Source organism: Puma concolor, chromosome B3 (assembly GCF_028749965.1).
Source record: "Puma concolor isolate L17-30 chromosome B3, mPumCon1.1.hap2, whole genome shotgun sequence".
In the NCBI taxonomy this organism is placed as follows: Eukaryota; Metazoa; Chordata; class Mammalia; order Carnivora; family Felidae; genus Puma; species Puma concolor.
Genome location: NC_141672.1, coordinates 50,210,781 through 50,226,705, shown reverse-complemented (window position 1 = coordinate 50,226,705; position 15,925 = coordinate 50,210,781). Strand labels below are relative to the sequence as shown.

At 36.2% G+C, this 15,925-nt stretch overlaps 1 protein-coding gene across 3 annotated transcripts in view; it reads left to right on the top strand.

Annotated features, from left to right (window-relative positions):
- ATL1 (atlastin GTPase 1) overlaps nt 1-15,777 on the top strand; it is an 83,870-nt gene extending 68,093 nt beyond the window's left edge. For 2 of the 3 annotated variants that reach the window (XM_086709782.1, XM_086709780.1), the window contains 8 exons: nt 933-1,025; nt 2,065-2,203; nt 6,976-7,103; nt 8,185-8,241; nt 9,318-9,389; nt 10,709-11,140; nt 12,347-12,361; nt 14,902-15,777. In XM_086709782.1, coding sequence (XP_086565908.1) covers nt 933-1,025; nt 2,065-2,203; nt 6,976-7,103; nt 8,185-8,241; nt 9,318-9,389; nt 10,709-11,140; nt 12,347-12,361; nt 14,902-15,012 — 1,047 coding nt within the window. In that variant the 3' untranslated portion in view covers nt 15,013-15,777. The remainder of the gene's footprint in view (nt 1-932; nt 1,026-2,064; nt 2,204-6,975; nt 7,104-8,184; nt 8,242-9,317; nt 9,390-10,708; nt 11,141-12,346; nt 12,362-14,901) is intronic. The other variant, XM_086709781.1, reaches the window with a different exon arrangement.
- Nucleotides 15,778-15,925: the final 148 nt, after the last annotated feature.

The following is a 15,925-nucleotide window of genomic DNA, read 5'->3' as shown; positions in this document are numbered from 1 at the left end:
CCAAATGCCTAATACATATCTCATTTAGTAGTCCTGGGAGATGGATTCCATTATTACCCCCATTTCACAGATGAGGAAAAATGTACACGGCATTACAAATAAGTTGTGAAGCAGAGACATTTCTAAACTTTCAGTACTATTTTTTTATAATAAAAGATGGCCTTGTTAGAGGACAGACTGAATTAGCTTTTTAACAGAAATTATTTCATAATCATTGAAGATGAAGCAATCAAATCATTTGCAGCCAAAAACAGTAGGGAAAAATCTATTAACAAGGTACGTTAATTATTTTTCAGGATTTGTGTGCGTGTGCTTGTGTTTTTGTCAGCTTTTTTGTATTTGTAATTTGTTATTTTTCTGATTCTAAATAAATATTCACTATCAAGCCTAATTATGTATTCTTTTTTGTATTGAGCCCTCCTCTCCCCAACAGACTGAATAAGCTTTGGGCCTCTCAAAACCTGGATTCCCATCCATCTGCATACCCTGTATGTAAACTGAGAGCCCCTGAAAAAGAGAATGGGACAGAAGTAGTAGGGGAAAAACATTTAAAGAGATAAAACTTTCCTCAAATAACACTTGAGTCTTCATAAAGAGCTGTCCCCAAATTGCCAAGAAGAATGCGCCCCACCCCCCACAAGAGATGGGAGACAGAGGTGCCCTCAAACCGGCTGAATGGTTCTATGTCACTACAATCAGTTTGGAGGCAGCTTTCTGTTTACACTTAGTGGGAACAGGAAGGGTGATCTCATGGGGGAGAGATTGCTTGGAAACTTTCAAAGGTTTTATGTTTGCTGTTCTAATTCCATAGTGCGTTGTAGGACACTACTCATATGGTAGTAACAGTAGCACTTCATTGGTTTCCATAGGAAGCAGAGGAAGGCAATTTAAAGTCCTCTTATCAATCCTTTCTTCTTCTTCTTGTTTCTCAGAGTCTGATATTTCTTGTTCGGGATTGGAGTTTCCCATACGAATTTTCATACGGAGCCGAAGGCGGCTCCAAATTCTTGGAAAAACGCCTCAAGGTTTGTTAGAAATTTAGGTGAATGAAACTTCACCAGTAGTAATCTAGAATTATTTCTGTTGAATGAGTTGCAGAATGGACATTTAGTAGATACAGTCTTAGGCTTCTAGTGTCTCTACTAACTAAGATTGATATTTAATACAATGCTTTCAGAGTTACAGTTTTAAATATTATAAGTAATTATGATACAGATAAAGAATTCTTTTGTAGATATCTACAAAACAATGACTGATTCCTAAAGATAAATCTTTTAATTTGAATAATTAAATCAGTTCAAGGCTGACAGTACAAATATCTGTTTTCATTGAGGTTTAAAACAGTCTAACAGAAATATATAATTTTGAAATCCCCAAAGTCAGTCTTAGAACATTAGCAAATAGTTCAGAGAACTATTAGCAAATAGTTCAGAGAAAGTGAAATTAGAGGGTTCTCTATTTTCTGTATCAGGATAGTGCAATATTGAATCAACTGTTTATATTGAACACAGATGACAACAAATACCTGCTGAGAAAAAGTCCTTTTTGGCTTATAACTGCTTTTAGGGTGGTCGTACTATTAACTGTCAAATACATTTGAAAAAACAGGGGCAATTTAGCTTATAAATACCCACCTATTCAGACGCCTTTCTAGAATTTTAATGTATACCTACTAAGTGACAAGAGGTTGTCTTGAGTATCTCCTGAAAAGAAGGTAGGAATATCTTATGATCCATTCATGTCTCCTGTGAGTACTTTGAATTAAAATTGGAATTTATAAGAACTAGCTAGAATAAAACCCCACTAATTTGTAGTAAAAAATGGGAAGGCCCACCTGAGTTAGCATAAGAGTAAGCATTTGTTAATTGTAATAATAATGGCATATATATGCTATATGGAGATATGGCTGTTCACCCAAGACTTTATTCTTTCTTTATCAGCTTATATATTGTCATTTTTATCATTGTGGGACCAGACAGACATAGCAAATATAAGATGCTACAGAATTCTTTGGAGTTCAATTTATGTTGCAAGTAGTTTAAACTTTAGAATGATTTACTGCAGGTCTCAGGGAACCAGCATGAAGAACTACAGAATGTTCGAAAACACATCCATTCCTGTTTCACCAAAATTTCCTGTTTTCTGCTACCTCATCCTGGCTTAAAAGTAGCTACCAATCCAAACTTTGATGGAAAACTGAAAGGTGTGTTTTTTAATGAATATATACTTACATTACTTAGTCTGGTTGTAAAATTGTCATTTTATCTACTGGGCTTACAGCTGCTGATTTAGGTTATCCACTTGTGTGAGGCTGATGACTAAAAAATATCAGGAGAACTGGGAATCCTGGTCTGGTGCTGGAGCACCTTCTTGGGGAACTGTAGGATTCCATGGGTACTAAATACGTACATGGAGAAAACAGGCAAAGTCTTGCATTCACCTGGGAGGCAGCGACCTTGCCCTTTTTGCAGAGGTTTCTACTTACGTCTGTACATTGAGAAATGCTCCTTAATGTCTTCCTGTTTAATTTGCCTTATTTGCATTAGAGGAGAAAAATAGATGTCTATGTTATTGGAATGCTGTATTATAAGTTATAGAATATTATGATAAGTTATAGAATTAAAGATTGAAAGAAACATTGTGTAGTTCTGAACTCAAGCTCTTTAAAAGTGCTACTAAGGAATTTAATTATAAACTATTAAAACCCTCACTAAAAGTGAAATCCTCTTCTGGATGAGGACCAGTTGCTGAAAAATCCAGAAGCACTAGAGTGTTTTTGAAATAGTATATTCTAATAGTATGTAATTATCTGTCAAACAGAGAGGCATTCCTAACATTTTAAGATTCCAAAAAATCTCAACTTGTTTAAAAAACAGGGGTGGGGTGGGTGGAAGGGGTCTGAAGAAATAGAATTTAATAGTCCCTAATAGATATCACCAGGTCTTTAGATATTTGCTTTGTAATTCATACAAAAACATTTCTGACTTATTTACTTGTAAGGCTCGCACTGAATACACACCCCACTGAGTTCAGATATTTGCTTAATTTCCTGTGGCCTTTCTGCATCATGTCAGGGTTGGTGCGACAGTGACATTAACAAGCTTTTCAGCACAACTGTTCTCAAAGGGCTTCAAAATTAATCTTAAAAAGGGACAACATAACATGTATTCACTTTTACAGAACTGGCAGGTTTGAAAAGCAAACCTATTTTTTTTTTCCCCCGTTTCCATGGCATTTGTAGTCAGATACCTTATATTTAACTATGGCAGTATCATAAATAGAATCTCACATTTCATCAGCAGTATTTCTGTACATGTTTTAAATTATCTTTATATAACAGAACAGATAGCACCAGGCACATATTAATGGAGGGATTCCAGGATCCTATCATGTCACTTGTCCCTGTCACTTATGAATTCCAACCCAGTAATGAGCACACAGACCTCTTGATACTGTGCACTTACCTAATGCCGTCACTGTGTTTTGAATAAATTACATAAACGGTGGGCTCCCACAAGGCCCCTCTTTCTTCTCTGGAGTTGGGGAGTCGTAAACAGGCAGGGGAGGGGCAGGCCTTCAACAACAGTCCTTTATTGGGACACAAAAGTACTCTGGCTTGTTCCATTCGTGCAGTGTACAGCCACAGTTCTTAAATTAACTGATAGATTTTGCAATGAAAGAGCTCAGGGAGAAAGTTGAAGACAACACACACAGGTATAGAACCCCCATCCCCCTTTTTTTAAGTTTATTTTCAGAGAGACAGAGACAGCGTGAGCAGGGGAGGGGCAAAGAGAGAGGCAGAAAGAGAATCCCCAGCAGGCTGTGCGCTGCCAGCACAGAGCCCGATATGGGGCTTGAACTCGTGAACTGTGAAGTCATGACCTGAGCCAAAGTCAAGTTGGACACCTAACCGACCGAGCCACCCGGGCGCCCCACGAACCCCACTTTTTTAAGCAAATTTGTTTCTCATCAAATTGTACATATATGTCTAAGTATGTACTAACCTACACAATTGTTTTACAGGTACCCCAAAATTATGAGTTTACCAAAGTGGCTAGCCTGAGAGAAAAAAAAAAATGAAAAGCAGCTTCAGGTGCCCATCAAAATTGCATTTTGATGAGGCTTTCTAGGACGCCTGCTGAATCTGTCTGTGGGCCAAAATGTTCTTCTTAGCCTCAGTCTCTCCTTAGGTAGTTTTGAAAGTCAGCTATCTACATTGCTTTTCCATCCCATCCTGAATCTTGTAATTCGATGTGAGTTCTATCTGGGATGTCTTGTCCACTGGCTATGCTGCTCTCCAGAAGGCTGGCATCTGAATAACCACTTTCTTCCTCTACGGAAGAAACGTCTCTAAATAAACAGTTGTGCAAAAATTGTTCTCTGATGATAGTTCCCACATACTCTTTCATAAACTTACAGAAGTACTTTCTAGTTCATTATCAGCAGTAATAATTGTTATAATTACTATTCATGGTCCCTCACTACTGAAAATGTTATCTTACCATTTCCTCTGTTATGTGAAATTTATGATACTATGATTAAATTTAGCTGCTATTAATTTAGTGGCTTCCCACATAGGAAATCAAAAGGATCAGGTACATTCCTGCTGCATTCAGACAGTTCTTTCCAAGTGCCCACCGAATACCTCTCCTGACGTAGTCAGTCTAACCTTTCAATTAACAAGGAGTTACTTTTTTTGTTTTGTTTTTGTTTTTTTGAGGTTCCTCTGGGTTATGGTACCACATGTAGAATGGCCAGGCAGACCACATCATAAATTGTGGAGATGCATTCTTAGCAGCTTCAGTTAGAGTTCAGGAAGCGTAGCCAAACACTATTGCAAGGTAATGGTTTTTTAAGAAGCTGTTACTAATGAATTGTCAGTCAGGTAATCCTGAGATCTCTTTCTTGGTTGATTTACACAGCAGTGCCACACCAGTGCATCTGCCCCGCAGAGTTCTTTTACAGCATCTTATCATGTCCCCAGTTGTGGCAGATAACCACTTTGGCCTAGCCCCTGAATTCCTGGCAGAGTTTTACTCCAGTGGCAAAGATTATTGACGGAATGGTAAAGACAGAACAGCATCCCCAGTAACGGTCTCCCCATACGTATTTGTTTGAATACTTGGAGTGGGTCAGAGCTAATTAGCACACCTCTGTAAATTGACCTGAACTGGGCTGCCGATATTCTGGGTCATGTGTGTACTGTGTTGAACTGATAGTGTTAGCAAGAGCTCACCACTGCGTATGTTGTGAACCTTTGGTTTGTGTTATCTGAATCCAGAATTGGGATATCTGGTATTGGTCTCAGTGAGAACAAAGACTATGGCCAATGCCATCTTCAGAACGCATTTTTAATCCAAATATGTGGTTATATGCTGGCTGCTTTAATGATAATTACCACACCTGCTGGTGCATGAGATACAGGTGTATCTTATTTCATTCCAATTTTATAAGGGAGTGGGTGGGGAGTGGAATTTAAGTACATGTGTTAGAAGTGATTTTAAAGTCATTTTAAAATGAGAAAGGTTGTTTCATACAGAAATTCGGGAAGAATTCATACATTCTAGATATATAGGAATATTTTACAAGTGCTAAAAAAAAAAAAAAAAAAAAAAAACAACAACAAAAAAACCAAGGTGATAAGCAGAGAAGAAAACCTACTGGTATCAGTGAATACAGATGCATGTGGTAACATAATACAGACACCAGTATTGTTAGTGAATATTGGTACCTGAAAAGCAAACCGCAATAATAACTGAATAAATACATTTGAATAAATCTATATATAATACAAAGCAAAATTATGAGTAAGAATTGGTACAATGCAAACAGCAAAATACATTTGAATAAACACCTATGCAAGTACTCATAAAAGATTGGGCACTACAATTTCAAAGGTATACAAAACCTGAAATAAAAGAAGTCTGAAGGATTTCCAACAGTATGCTCATGCATCTCGTAAAGGCAGCAAGCAAGAGAAGAAAAGCATGAATTCTTATGTAAACTAGTATTTCACTATATAGTGGGGTTGTAGTAACATGCAAGGAAAATGCAAACACAACCACATGGTTTGAATCTTTATTCTTAAGACCTCAGAAATCCCCAGTCCCAAAGCCTGAAAGCTCAGTGATTCTGCTTAAATTCAGATTTTTAAAAATTGTAGGCAGTTATTACATTTACTTAGATATCAAATCTCTGGACATATCTTGCTTTTTATGTAGGTGTATTTTTCTATATCTTTTGAAATGATTTAGAAATTATCACTATGTTCAAAAGACTTCTCTGAATATGTATTTTCTATGTTACTTTGCTAAATATGTAATGTTAAGCTTGAACCTAATGCCGTAACATGGATTATGTGTCATCAGTTGTCCTAAACATGATAGGTGAACAACTCAGACATCCTGATTTGCCTCCATGGCCTTTTCTTGCCATGTTATTTTGTATGGGCGAATTTCATCACCAAATGTCGCATCACCATCACTGCCTTTCTGAACTTGAGTACTAGTTAACAGACCTTATTCAGTTCTGTACACTTTTCATAAGGTGGGCACACTAAAAACAGAGCAATTTTTGCATACATTTTCTGGCAGGAATACATCTTATAAACCAGTGAGTATCTGGCCTTTTTCCCATTTATGAGTCTGTATACATAAAACCACCAACAAACTCATCAGAATACATGAAATGTGGTTATGTGAATGGGATGTAAAATATTTAATGTTTAACATCAAGAAAGCTACTTTATGGGTGGAAGATAAATATGTAGTTGAAATAAAGAACAGCAGTTTAGGCAAGGAGGGTCACTCATCCAAGAAAAGTGGGTTTTGGGAATTGCTTAGATGATGGCAAAGTGAGTGATGGCTTTATCACTGGGGAAGAAGTAGACAAAATCAAGAATGTTTTATTTATTGTATGCCTTGGAGGACTTGGATTGGATTTTTAAAATAATGATGAGTGTGCTTTTACTTGTAGAAATAGATGATGAATTCATCAAAAACTTGAAAATACTCATTCCTTGGCTACTTAGTCCTGAGAGCCTAGATATTAAAGAGATCAATGGGAACAAAATCACCTGCCGAGGTCTGGTGGAGTACTTCAAGGTATGACTCTCATTTCTAGAGCATTGTTTTGGAATGCAGTTCCTACTTGAAACAAACAAAAAAAGTATAGACTCTGTAATATAGGTGCAAACCTAGGAGGAATCTATAAAAATGAGAAAAAATCATTAGACTCCCAAGAGTAGCTTGCTTTCTGAAAATAAATTTTAAAACTCTTAGTGTTAACTTTATCTTGAGAGAAATATATTTTGAAATATAAATATGAGAGTTGGTAAAGTCTGTTTTTTGTGGGGGGAGGAGGTGTTTCTCGAGGTCCATACCATGTAGTCCTCAGTCATGACCTATGCTGAATTTTACCTTCATTCTGAAGATTCTTCCGAAGGGGCTATCCTTTACCTTTCTACTAGAGAAAATTCCTCCACATTTCCTGTCTCTGCACCACGGGCCGATGTAAAGTGGAATAACTTTAAATTTGTGTTTATTTTTTAGCTCAGGTAGCACCGAATACTACACTTTTTTTTTTTTTAACCAACCACATACTTATTGGGGAATTTCAGTAATCAATCTCATTTGTGGAGTGATGCTCCAAGGACTAAACTATTTTTAAAATTCACATTTTTGTCATTAAAAATACTTCACATATCTCCTGTGTGATTATTTACCTTCATCACTCTTAGCAATTAATGAGATGTTATTTATCTATCTAAAATTTGAATTCTTATTGTGCATAACACTATGGAAGAGCTTAGAAGTTAGTAGGAGGTTAAGGACCCTTACAGAAATCAGATATTCCATAAAGCTGACGACAGCAGCAGGTACAAATTTCTGTGAGTAAATGAAAAAGAAAGGTTACTCCTAGCAGAGGGATCTGAGAAGGTTTTAGAGAAGGGGGCAGTGACTTAAGTCTTTAAGAAGGGTAGGATTGGCCAAGTAGAGTTGGATGAAAGGGCCACTTCAGGAAAAGGGAACAGGGACTAAGAAAGGGGGAATTAACACATGAGGAAGATAATAGTTCCCCAAACTGTCAAGACTTTAGACCTTCGAGTACAATTTCACAGAGTTTGAGAAATAGTGAATGGAATTACTTGAACATGAGTCTCTCTTTTTCTTTTCATTTTGTTAGGCTTATATAAAGATCTATCAAGGTGAAGAATTACCACATCCCAAATCCATGTTACAGGTATTTATTCATCAAGAGGCGTGACATTTTTAAAAATACTTGTTACTAAAGCTAAGCTTTCCTTAGCTTTAGGCTATGCTAAGCTAAAGATAAGCTCCAATCCAGCCATCAGTAATTGCCAAATAAACATGGTGGAATGATTTATTGGAAGGTTATTTTTCTGTTAACTACTGTTTGTGTGTTCAGCTAAACAGTGTTGTATACACATAGAGGAGCTTCACTTGTGCTGACTATACAAACACTTTTTTTTTTTTAAGTTTATTTATTTTGAGAGAGACAGACTGCAAGTTGGGGTGGGGGTGGGCAGAGAGAGGGGGAGAGAGAGAATCCCAACAGGCTCCACACTGCCAGCACAGAGCCCAAAGGGGCTCAAAGTCATGAAACTGTGAGGTCATGACCTGAGCCGAAACCAAGAGTCAGATGCTTAACTGACTGAGCCACCCAGGCACCCCAACATATACTTTAGACCAAAGAGTTCTCATTCTCTTTGTACAAAATTAGTTTGGAATATAGACTCATACTGTGGTTTAGATTCACACATGTTAACAAGTAGAAAAGCAGGTCCAGGTTTTTAAACAAGTGGTCTCTATAAATAAACATTTAAGTTAGGAGAAATTAGCTTTTTCTTTATTAAAAAAAAATTAAGTTGTTAATAGTTCCTTTTTGTCAGTGATCCATTGTTCTATCAGTATCAATCTTTAAACTTAAGACATATTTATATATATATTAGTACAGATAAAATGCACTGTATATTATTTCCCATGTGTTTGGGTTTATAAATTCCCCCCCCACATTTGATGAGAGGGTTAAAAATATTTTTTAAGAAGAAAATTCTTCCAAATGAAAATTCAGTTTTAGAACTGTGACTTACTGAGTAAATTTCTGTGTTTTATGTATTTTGAAATTTTAATTTTACCGGTTTTTAAAAATGTAGTGGAAATACTTCAGTACTTTCAAATTATCTCATGACCTTGTGTTCTTGTACATTTCTTGCACATGATACTCAGAAATGAGAATTGCCTGTGAGAGTTTAATATGAATTCCATTTTACATCCTATTTTGTACTTTGTCCAAAGGCCACAGCAGAAGCTAACAATTTAGCGGCCGTAGCAACTGCCAAGGATACATACAACAAAAAGATGGAAGAGGTAAGAATTAAATAATATTTTAAATTATGTTTTAAATAAAATCAGTATTTCTTCCATGAGATCATTCTTTTTTTTTCTTCCAAGTTATACTGTCTCCAAAGAAGTGGTTTTAACTTCTGCTTTCTCAGCCTATGTTTATCACATTTCTATTTATTATATTCCTAAAGTATTTTTTAGGAAAGGAACACTATGTAGGCATAGTGTTAAAACACTTTTTACAAAACATAGTGTTAAAACATATTTTAGATGTGTTCTCTCTATATTAGAGACACTTTTCTTATTCTTTTTTTTTTTTTTTTTTTTTTGGCCATTTCTTCCCACTATTTATAAGTTCTAGTGACTAATATAATGTGCTACCATCTCCACTACACTTCCCTTCTTGCAACAATTCTAGTATTTCTATCTTAACTATAAAAACCTCTTAGGAAAAAAAAGAAATTAAGCCTCAAGGGCCAATATTTCTACATACTATATTTCCTCTTTTTAACATTCCGAATTTGGGTGCATTGAATAATTATTGTATATACCTACTAATTGGATAGGTTTTTTCCCTCTGAAAATGTTCTATGATAAAGATTACATCCAAAGTTGCTGGAGTCTTAAGAGTCAAGAGAAATACAGATGGAATAGTGTTCACACCATACCTAAACGGTACTTAGAGTATGTACTTAGTATGCTTTATGTAGTTAAATCTCAAAAAACCAAAGTGAAAGGTATGGGTAACTGAGATTTCCCTTGTAACTTTTGAAAAAACTGCAAATGTGGTCCAAGAACATTTAATATGCTTTCATTTGGTCTCTTGAAGAAAATACTGAAAGGGCTCCATTCAAACAAAATCAGTAAAACTGCCAAAGAACATGTTTTTCATAATTTTACTTTAGAGTTTTATAGCACTACTCATTGTTTTAAGCTAAACCTCATTGGTTAAAAATACTTCAGTGTAGTTAGAATAAATTTCCTAGAAGAACTTGTATATAAGTAGTTTATTTGAATTTGGATTCATTCTGTGAATGAACTCAGTTTGCAATTCACTTTGTATCATGCGTTTTCATCTTGAGGAACTTGGATTAAGTCTTGGATATTCTTTCCCAGGTGAAAAAGAGAATAAAAATTAAGAATGGCTTTATATAAGTCACCTATAAAGTACCGGTCCCACTTACAGTGATGCCTGATAATGGAGGGTGCAAATGTGGGTTGACAAAACATAAAAGTAGACTCCTTCCGTGTTCTAACAAATTCACCTAGCTAAGTGGAAGATTTTGACACAGTTGTGAATTTTACTCTGCATTGCATAAATGGCACTTCTCTATCTGATACAGATTTGTGGTGGCGACAAACCATTTCTGGCACCTAATGACCTACAGACCAAACATTTGGAGCTTAAGGAAGAATCTGTGAAGCTATTCCGAGGGGTGAAGAAGATGGGTGGGGAGGAATTTAGCCGGCGTTACCTGCAACAGCTGGAGAGTGAAATAGATGAACTTTACATCCAGTATATCAAGCACAATGATAGCAAAAATATCTTCCATGCAGCTCGTACCCCAGCCACACTGTTTGTCGTCATCTTTATCACTTACGTGATTGCTGGTGTGACTGGATTCATTGGCTTGGACATCATAGCTAGCCTATGCAATATGATAATGGGACTGACTCTTATCACCCTGTGTACCTGGGCATACATCCGGTACTCTGGAGAATACCGAGAGTTGGGGGCTGTAATAGACCAGGTGGCTGCAGCCTTGTGGGACCAGGTAGGAATACATTTCATCCTTTTCAACTAATTTCGGCACATTTTTGAATGCCATCTGTTTACCAGACACAATGTAAGATGTTGGAAATAAACAGGTGAAAATGACTTGGGCCCCAGTCTTCGTGGGCTTTAAAATCGGTCAGGATGGCCAGATACAAACTGTAATACAATATGTGAAGTCCCACACAACTGTTTCCCAGTCAGTACTTCAGTATTTTCAAATATCCGTGGCTTAGGCAGTGGTTTTTTACTTTTTGTCCTAAAAGTTAAAGATGTTAAGCACAGCTGAATTTTTTTGAGCCGATTGTTATTTATGTGTTAAGATTACTTCATACTTAAAACCCATCATTTGGCTAGAGTTAGCTTGGTTAGGGGTGTATGTGAACCACTATCCTAAGTTGTTGTATCACTGTCTCTTTTAGTATAATCTCCTGAAAGCAAGATCTGATTGCTTTAGATTGTCTCTATTTGAGCTAGACATTTGTACCGGGCCACAGGAGTCCAGGTCAAACTCTGGATCAGCTGCTGATCGGTTGGTTGTCCTTTATGTTTCAATTAACCATAACCTAGAGAGTCAGGGTCACTGTGGCCTATTGTTCAAATAACTGATTATGGGTAGGGAAGACAATAATAAACACACCTAGAATAATAATGAACTCACTCTGTCATCCTGGAAGGGTCTTCAGTACCTCATGAAAATTTAGGGGCATTTAGTGAAGCTAAAATAGAGATTCTTCATAGAATTCTGGAGTTAAGACTTTTGAACATTTATGTTCTGCAGGTAGTAATAGCTACAATTATTCCAGCATTTATACTTACATACACTCTTTAGAATTGTAACTAATGAATTTACCATGTGCCTTTGAAGAATCTAGCTAAAATAAACTAATGGTTGCACTGTGGGTAAAGAATGAATGGATCCTCTGACACGGTCTCAAATAGCTCCTCAACCTCAGAAGAGTGAAGAGGGGCTATTTGAGGTCAATTCCAAGGACCTCCTAGAATATGATGCTGAGCCCTATGAGGAATATAGAATTGGGTTCGTCAAAAAATTCAGATAAAATATATAATCTGAACTAAAAATATTTGCAGGAGTATTTGTTCTTAAATGCTCATAAATATTGTAAAGAGTTGAATTATCATAATGCTATTAATGAAGCAGGATATATACTTTTCTTTTTTCCCTTTTAAACTGCCTTTGCCACAGGGAAGTACAAATGAGGTAAGTTGAATTTTTTAAATTAAGAGCTATATATTTATAAAAATTACTATGTTCTTATTTTGTAAACTAGCCATTAATGGATATCTCAATATAGATTAGAAAATCTCTGGTGACAACTGCTGTGTTCTAAGATTCACAATTTTAACTATGAATTTTTAACACGGTTTTAAATAATCTATTCCAGACATCTTATGTGATTTGATCAGGAATATCATGTGTTTTGTTTCCTGAATGTGTAGAAAATTTTGAAAGAATTTTTTAAATGTTTATTAGAGAGAGAGCATGTGCACACACAGACGTATGAGGGAGTGAAGGAGGGGTAGAGAGAGGGAGAGAGAATCCTAAGCAGGCTCCATGCTGTCAGCACGGAGCCTGATACCACGGGGCTGGCTCTCATGAACTGTGAGATCATGACCTGAACTGAAATCAAGGATTGGGTGCTCAACCAACTGAACCGCCCAGGTGCCCCCCCAAATCTCCAAATTCTGCAGTTACAACATTGTGTATTTTGTTGTCCTGGGAGTGCAACAAAATACAGTTACGAATCTTGAGGAAACTTAATTAGTAGAGAGTATTTAAATGGAACTACAACCTTTAGAAGTTGTTTTTAATTTTGGCTTTTGAGTGACCATTACCTTTACCACTGTAAGCAGGTTCCGGGCCAGTGTGCAGTGTAACTATCTTAGCATACCTCAGACAGGACCTGTAAGTTGTTCATATCTCCTGCACATGGGCAAAACTCTGTGTCTGAGGAAAGAATCTGAGCTTGCAGGAAGGAATCATTTGTTACATAAGAAAAACGATCTCTGTGGAGTTATTCTGGTCATTATCTTCAGGAAGCAAAACTGATCTTAACGAGAGATAGCACATAATTCTTTTCCTCAGTTGCTGCTGTTACATGTAACTGAAGTATGTCCTCTAATTAATATCAATGACACATTTAATACAGGTCAATAAAGAATCATTTTATATAAAATTCAGTAAAACAAATTCATTAAAAAATAAAAGCAATCTAAGCTTTTAAGAGAACAGGGATTAAATTGAATGTTAGAATCTAATATGATAGATCTAGGGCAACACCATTTATGCATTTATACCCATATGCATTCATAAAACCGATGATGGTATTACTTAGACTTAAGAAAACAGCCATAGAAACTTCAAAAAGATTAAAAAAAATAATAATAATGGAATTTCCTGGGCATTGGTTACTATTTAGAGGATATCAAGCTTTTACCCAGCTTTTAAAAATATTCAGACTCTGGGCGCCTGGGTGGCACAGTCGGTTAAGCGTCCGACTTCAGCCAGGTCACGATCTCACGGTCCGTGAGTTCGAGCCCCGCGTCAGGCTCTGGGCTGATGGCTCAGAGTCTGGAGCCTGTTTCCGATTCTGTGTCTCCCTCTCTCTCTGCCCCTCCCCCGTTCATGCTCTGTCTCTCTCTGTCCCAAAAACAAATAAACGTTGAAAAAAACAAATTAAAAAAAAAAAAAAATATTCAGACTCAAGGGTTGCCTGGGTGGCTCATTCGGTTAAGCGTCCAACTTCGGCCCAGGTCATGATCTCACCGGTTTGTGGGTTTGAGCCCCGTGTTGGGCTCTGTGCTGACAGCTCAGAGCCTGGAGCCTGCTTCAGATTCTGTCTCTCTATCTCTCTCCCCTCCTCACCCTCTCTCTCAAAAAGAAATGAATATTAAAAATACGTATTAAAAATATTCAGATTCTTTACAGACCAGAATTACATCAGTAAGTTGATTTTAACTGGGTGTTCAATATGTGAAAGTGCGAGGGGGGAATGAATCTTAGACATTTGCTGAGGGGGAAAAAGGACAAAAATATTTATGGACACTTATGTAAAGCAGTATGTAAAAATTCCTATGATTCAAACACTGTTGACACAAAGAACAATCACAGTTTTAATGAGCAAAGGCTTTCTGAGGTAATGCTTCTGAAAAACGTTTTGTAAGATATAAACCAAGTAAGGGAAACAAGGCAAAAGAGCATGTTTAACTGAAGGATCCCAGTGGCAAGGGGAGGGCAACATGTGCTTATTTACATGACCGTATCAGGAAATAATGGAAAATAAAAATGGCCCCATTCTGAAAAACCTGTAAGGAACCCCAGAGAGCAAGTGACCTACCTGTGTATAATAAAGCATCTATTGGCAGTCAGAGGTTATGAGCTCCTCTAATTCCTCCAAAACCGATAATATGCACACTATGAGTTCCCAACACATTCCTCAACTGGAGCACAGTGTTTAGGAAGCTCTGCTCCAAAAGGTGTGCAAGGTAAAAGGAAATGCAGTCTGAGAATAAAACATTTACCACAAAGATCAATCCACAAAAGCAAAAACGCATACACAGTGGAGAGGTGAAGATACTTTGGAGTTCTAAGATTATTAGTTATGAATTTGTATCTTATATAGATTAAAGATCTAAAGATTCCACATTTAGCATGCTAAATTTTATATAGTACCATAAACTAATTACACTAAAAAGGAAAAATTTTATATCTCTGTGTTTATACTCTTCTTATATTTCTAGGCTTTATACAAGCTTTACAGTGCAGCAGCAACCCACAGACATCTGTATCATCAAGCTTTTCCTGCGCCAAAGTCAGAATCTACTGAACAATCAGAAAAGAAGAAAATTTAATCTAAATTTTTAGAAATACAGGTGCATGACCAACTGTCAGTTAAATACTCAGTTTTCTGTCTCCATGCAAACATTCAAAGTGCTTCTATCAGGACAGAGTAAAATACCGAGCTCCTCTGAAAACTTCGAAATGGTTTAGTTCTTTTACTTCAGTGTTTAATAAGCAGATGTATGTATGCATGGTTATATCACTTTGTTAACATGTACAGTTTCCTGATTTTGTCTTCAAATATGCTGTTATAATTTCAAGTATTTGTCTATTTATGATGACAGTACATGTGTTCTGCTTGAATTTACTAAATTCTACTACTGGGTTACAATTAAACCATGAAGTAATATTACTCCATGTTTGGATATGCTCATTTAATTTCCACAGAAGAATTTAAAACTTATTTCCCATAGTCATCCATTTAATCATAGCATCATAACTCAGCAGGCTCATAACTCAGCAGGCTTGATTCAATCTATGTCATCTTCTATATACCATGAGCTTTTATTTTTAAAGACATTTCAGAGAGCTTTTCAGTTGCTTTATCAATGACTAAATACTGCTTCTTTTATATTATGATTTAACATAGAATATAAACTTCTGGATCAAAATGCACAAAAAAATCACTTTGTATATGTACTTGAGTTTCACTGCATTGTATATTTTTTCATTTGGTACACAAAGAAATGTATTCTTCATAGGTTTATTCTTTTAACATGTGAACTATTATTAAAGTTTACTCTGGTTCCTAAGATTAAAAACAAATGCTTACTGAATTTGGAAATGTTTGGGAGGTATTAATATAGAATGATAAAAGTTTAGCTCTCTTTTAAAAATTAAAATGCATTCTTCTTCAGTGTTGACACCATTGCAAACACACATTTCCACTTTAATCCACTAATCCCTTTTAAGGTAACTTTCAGT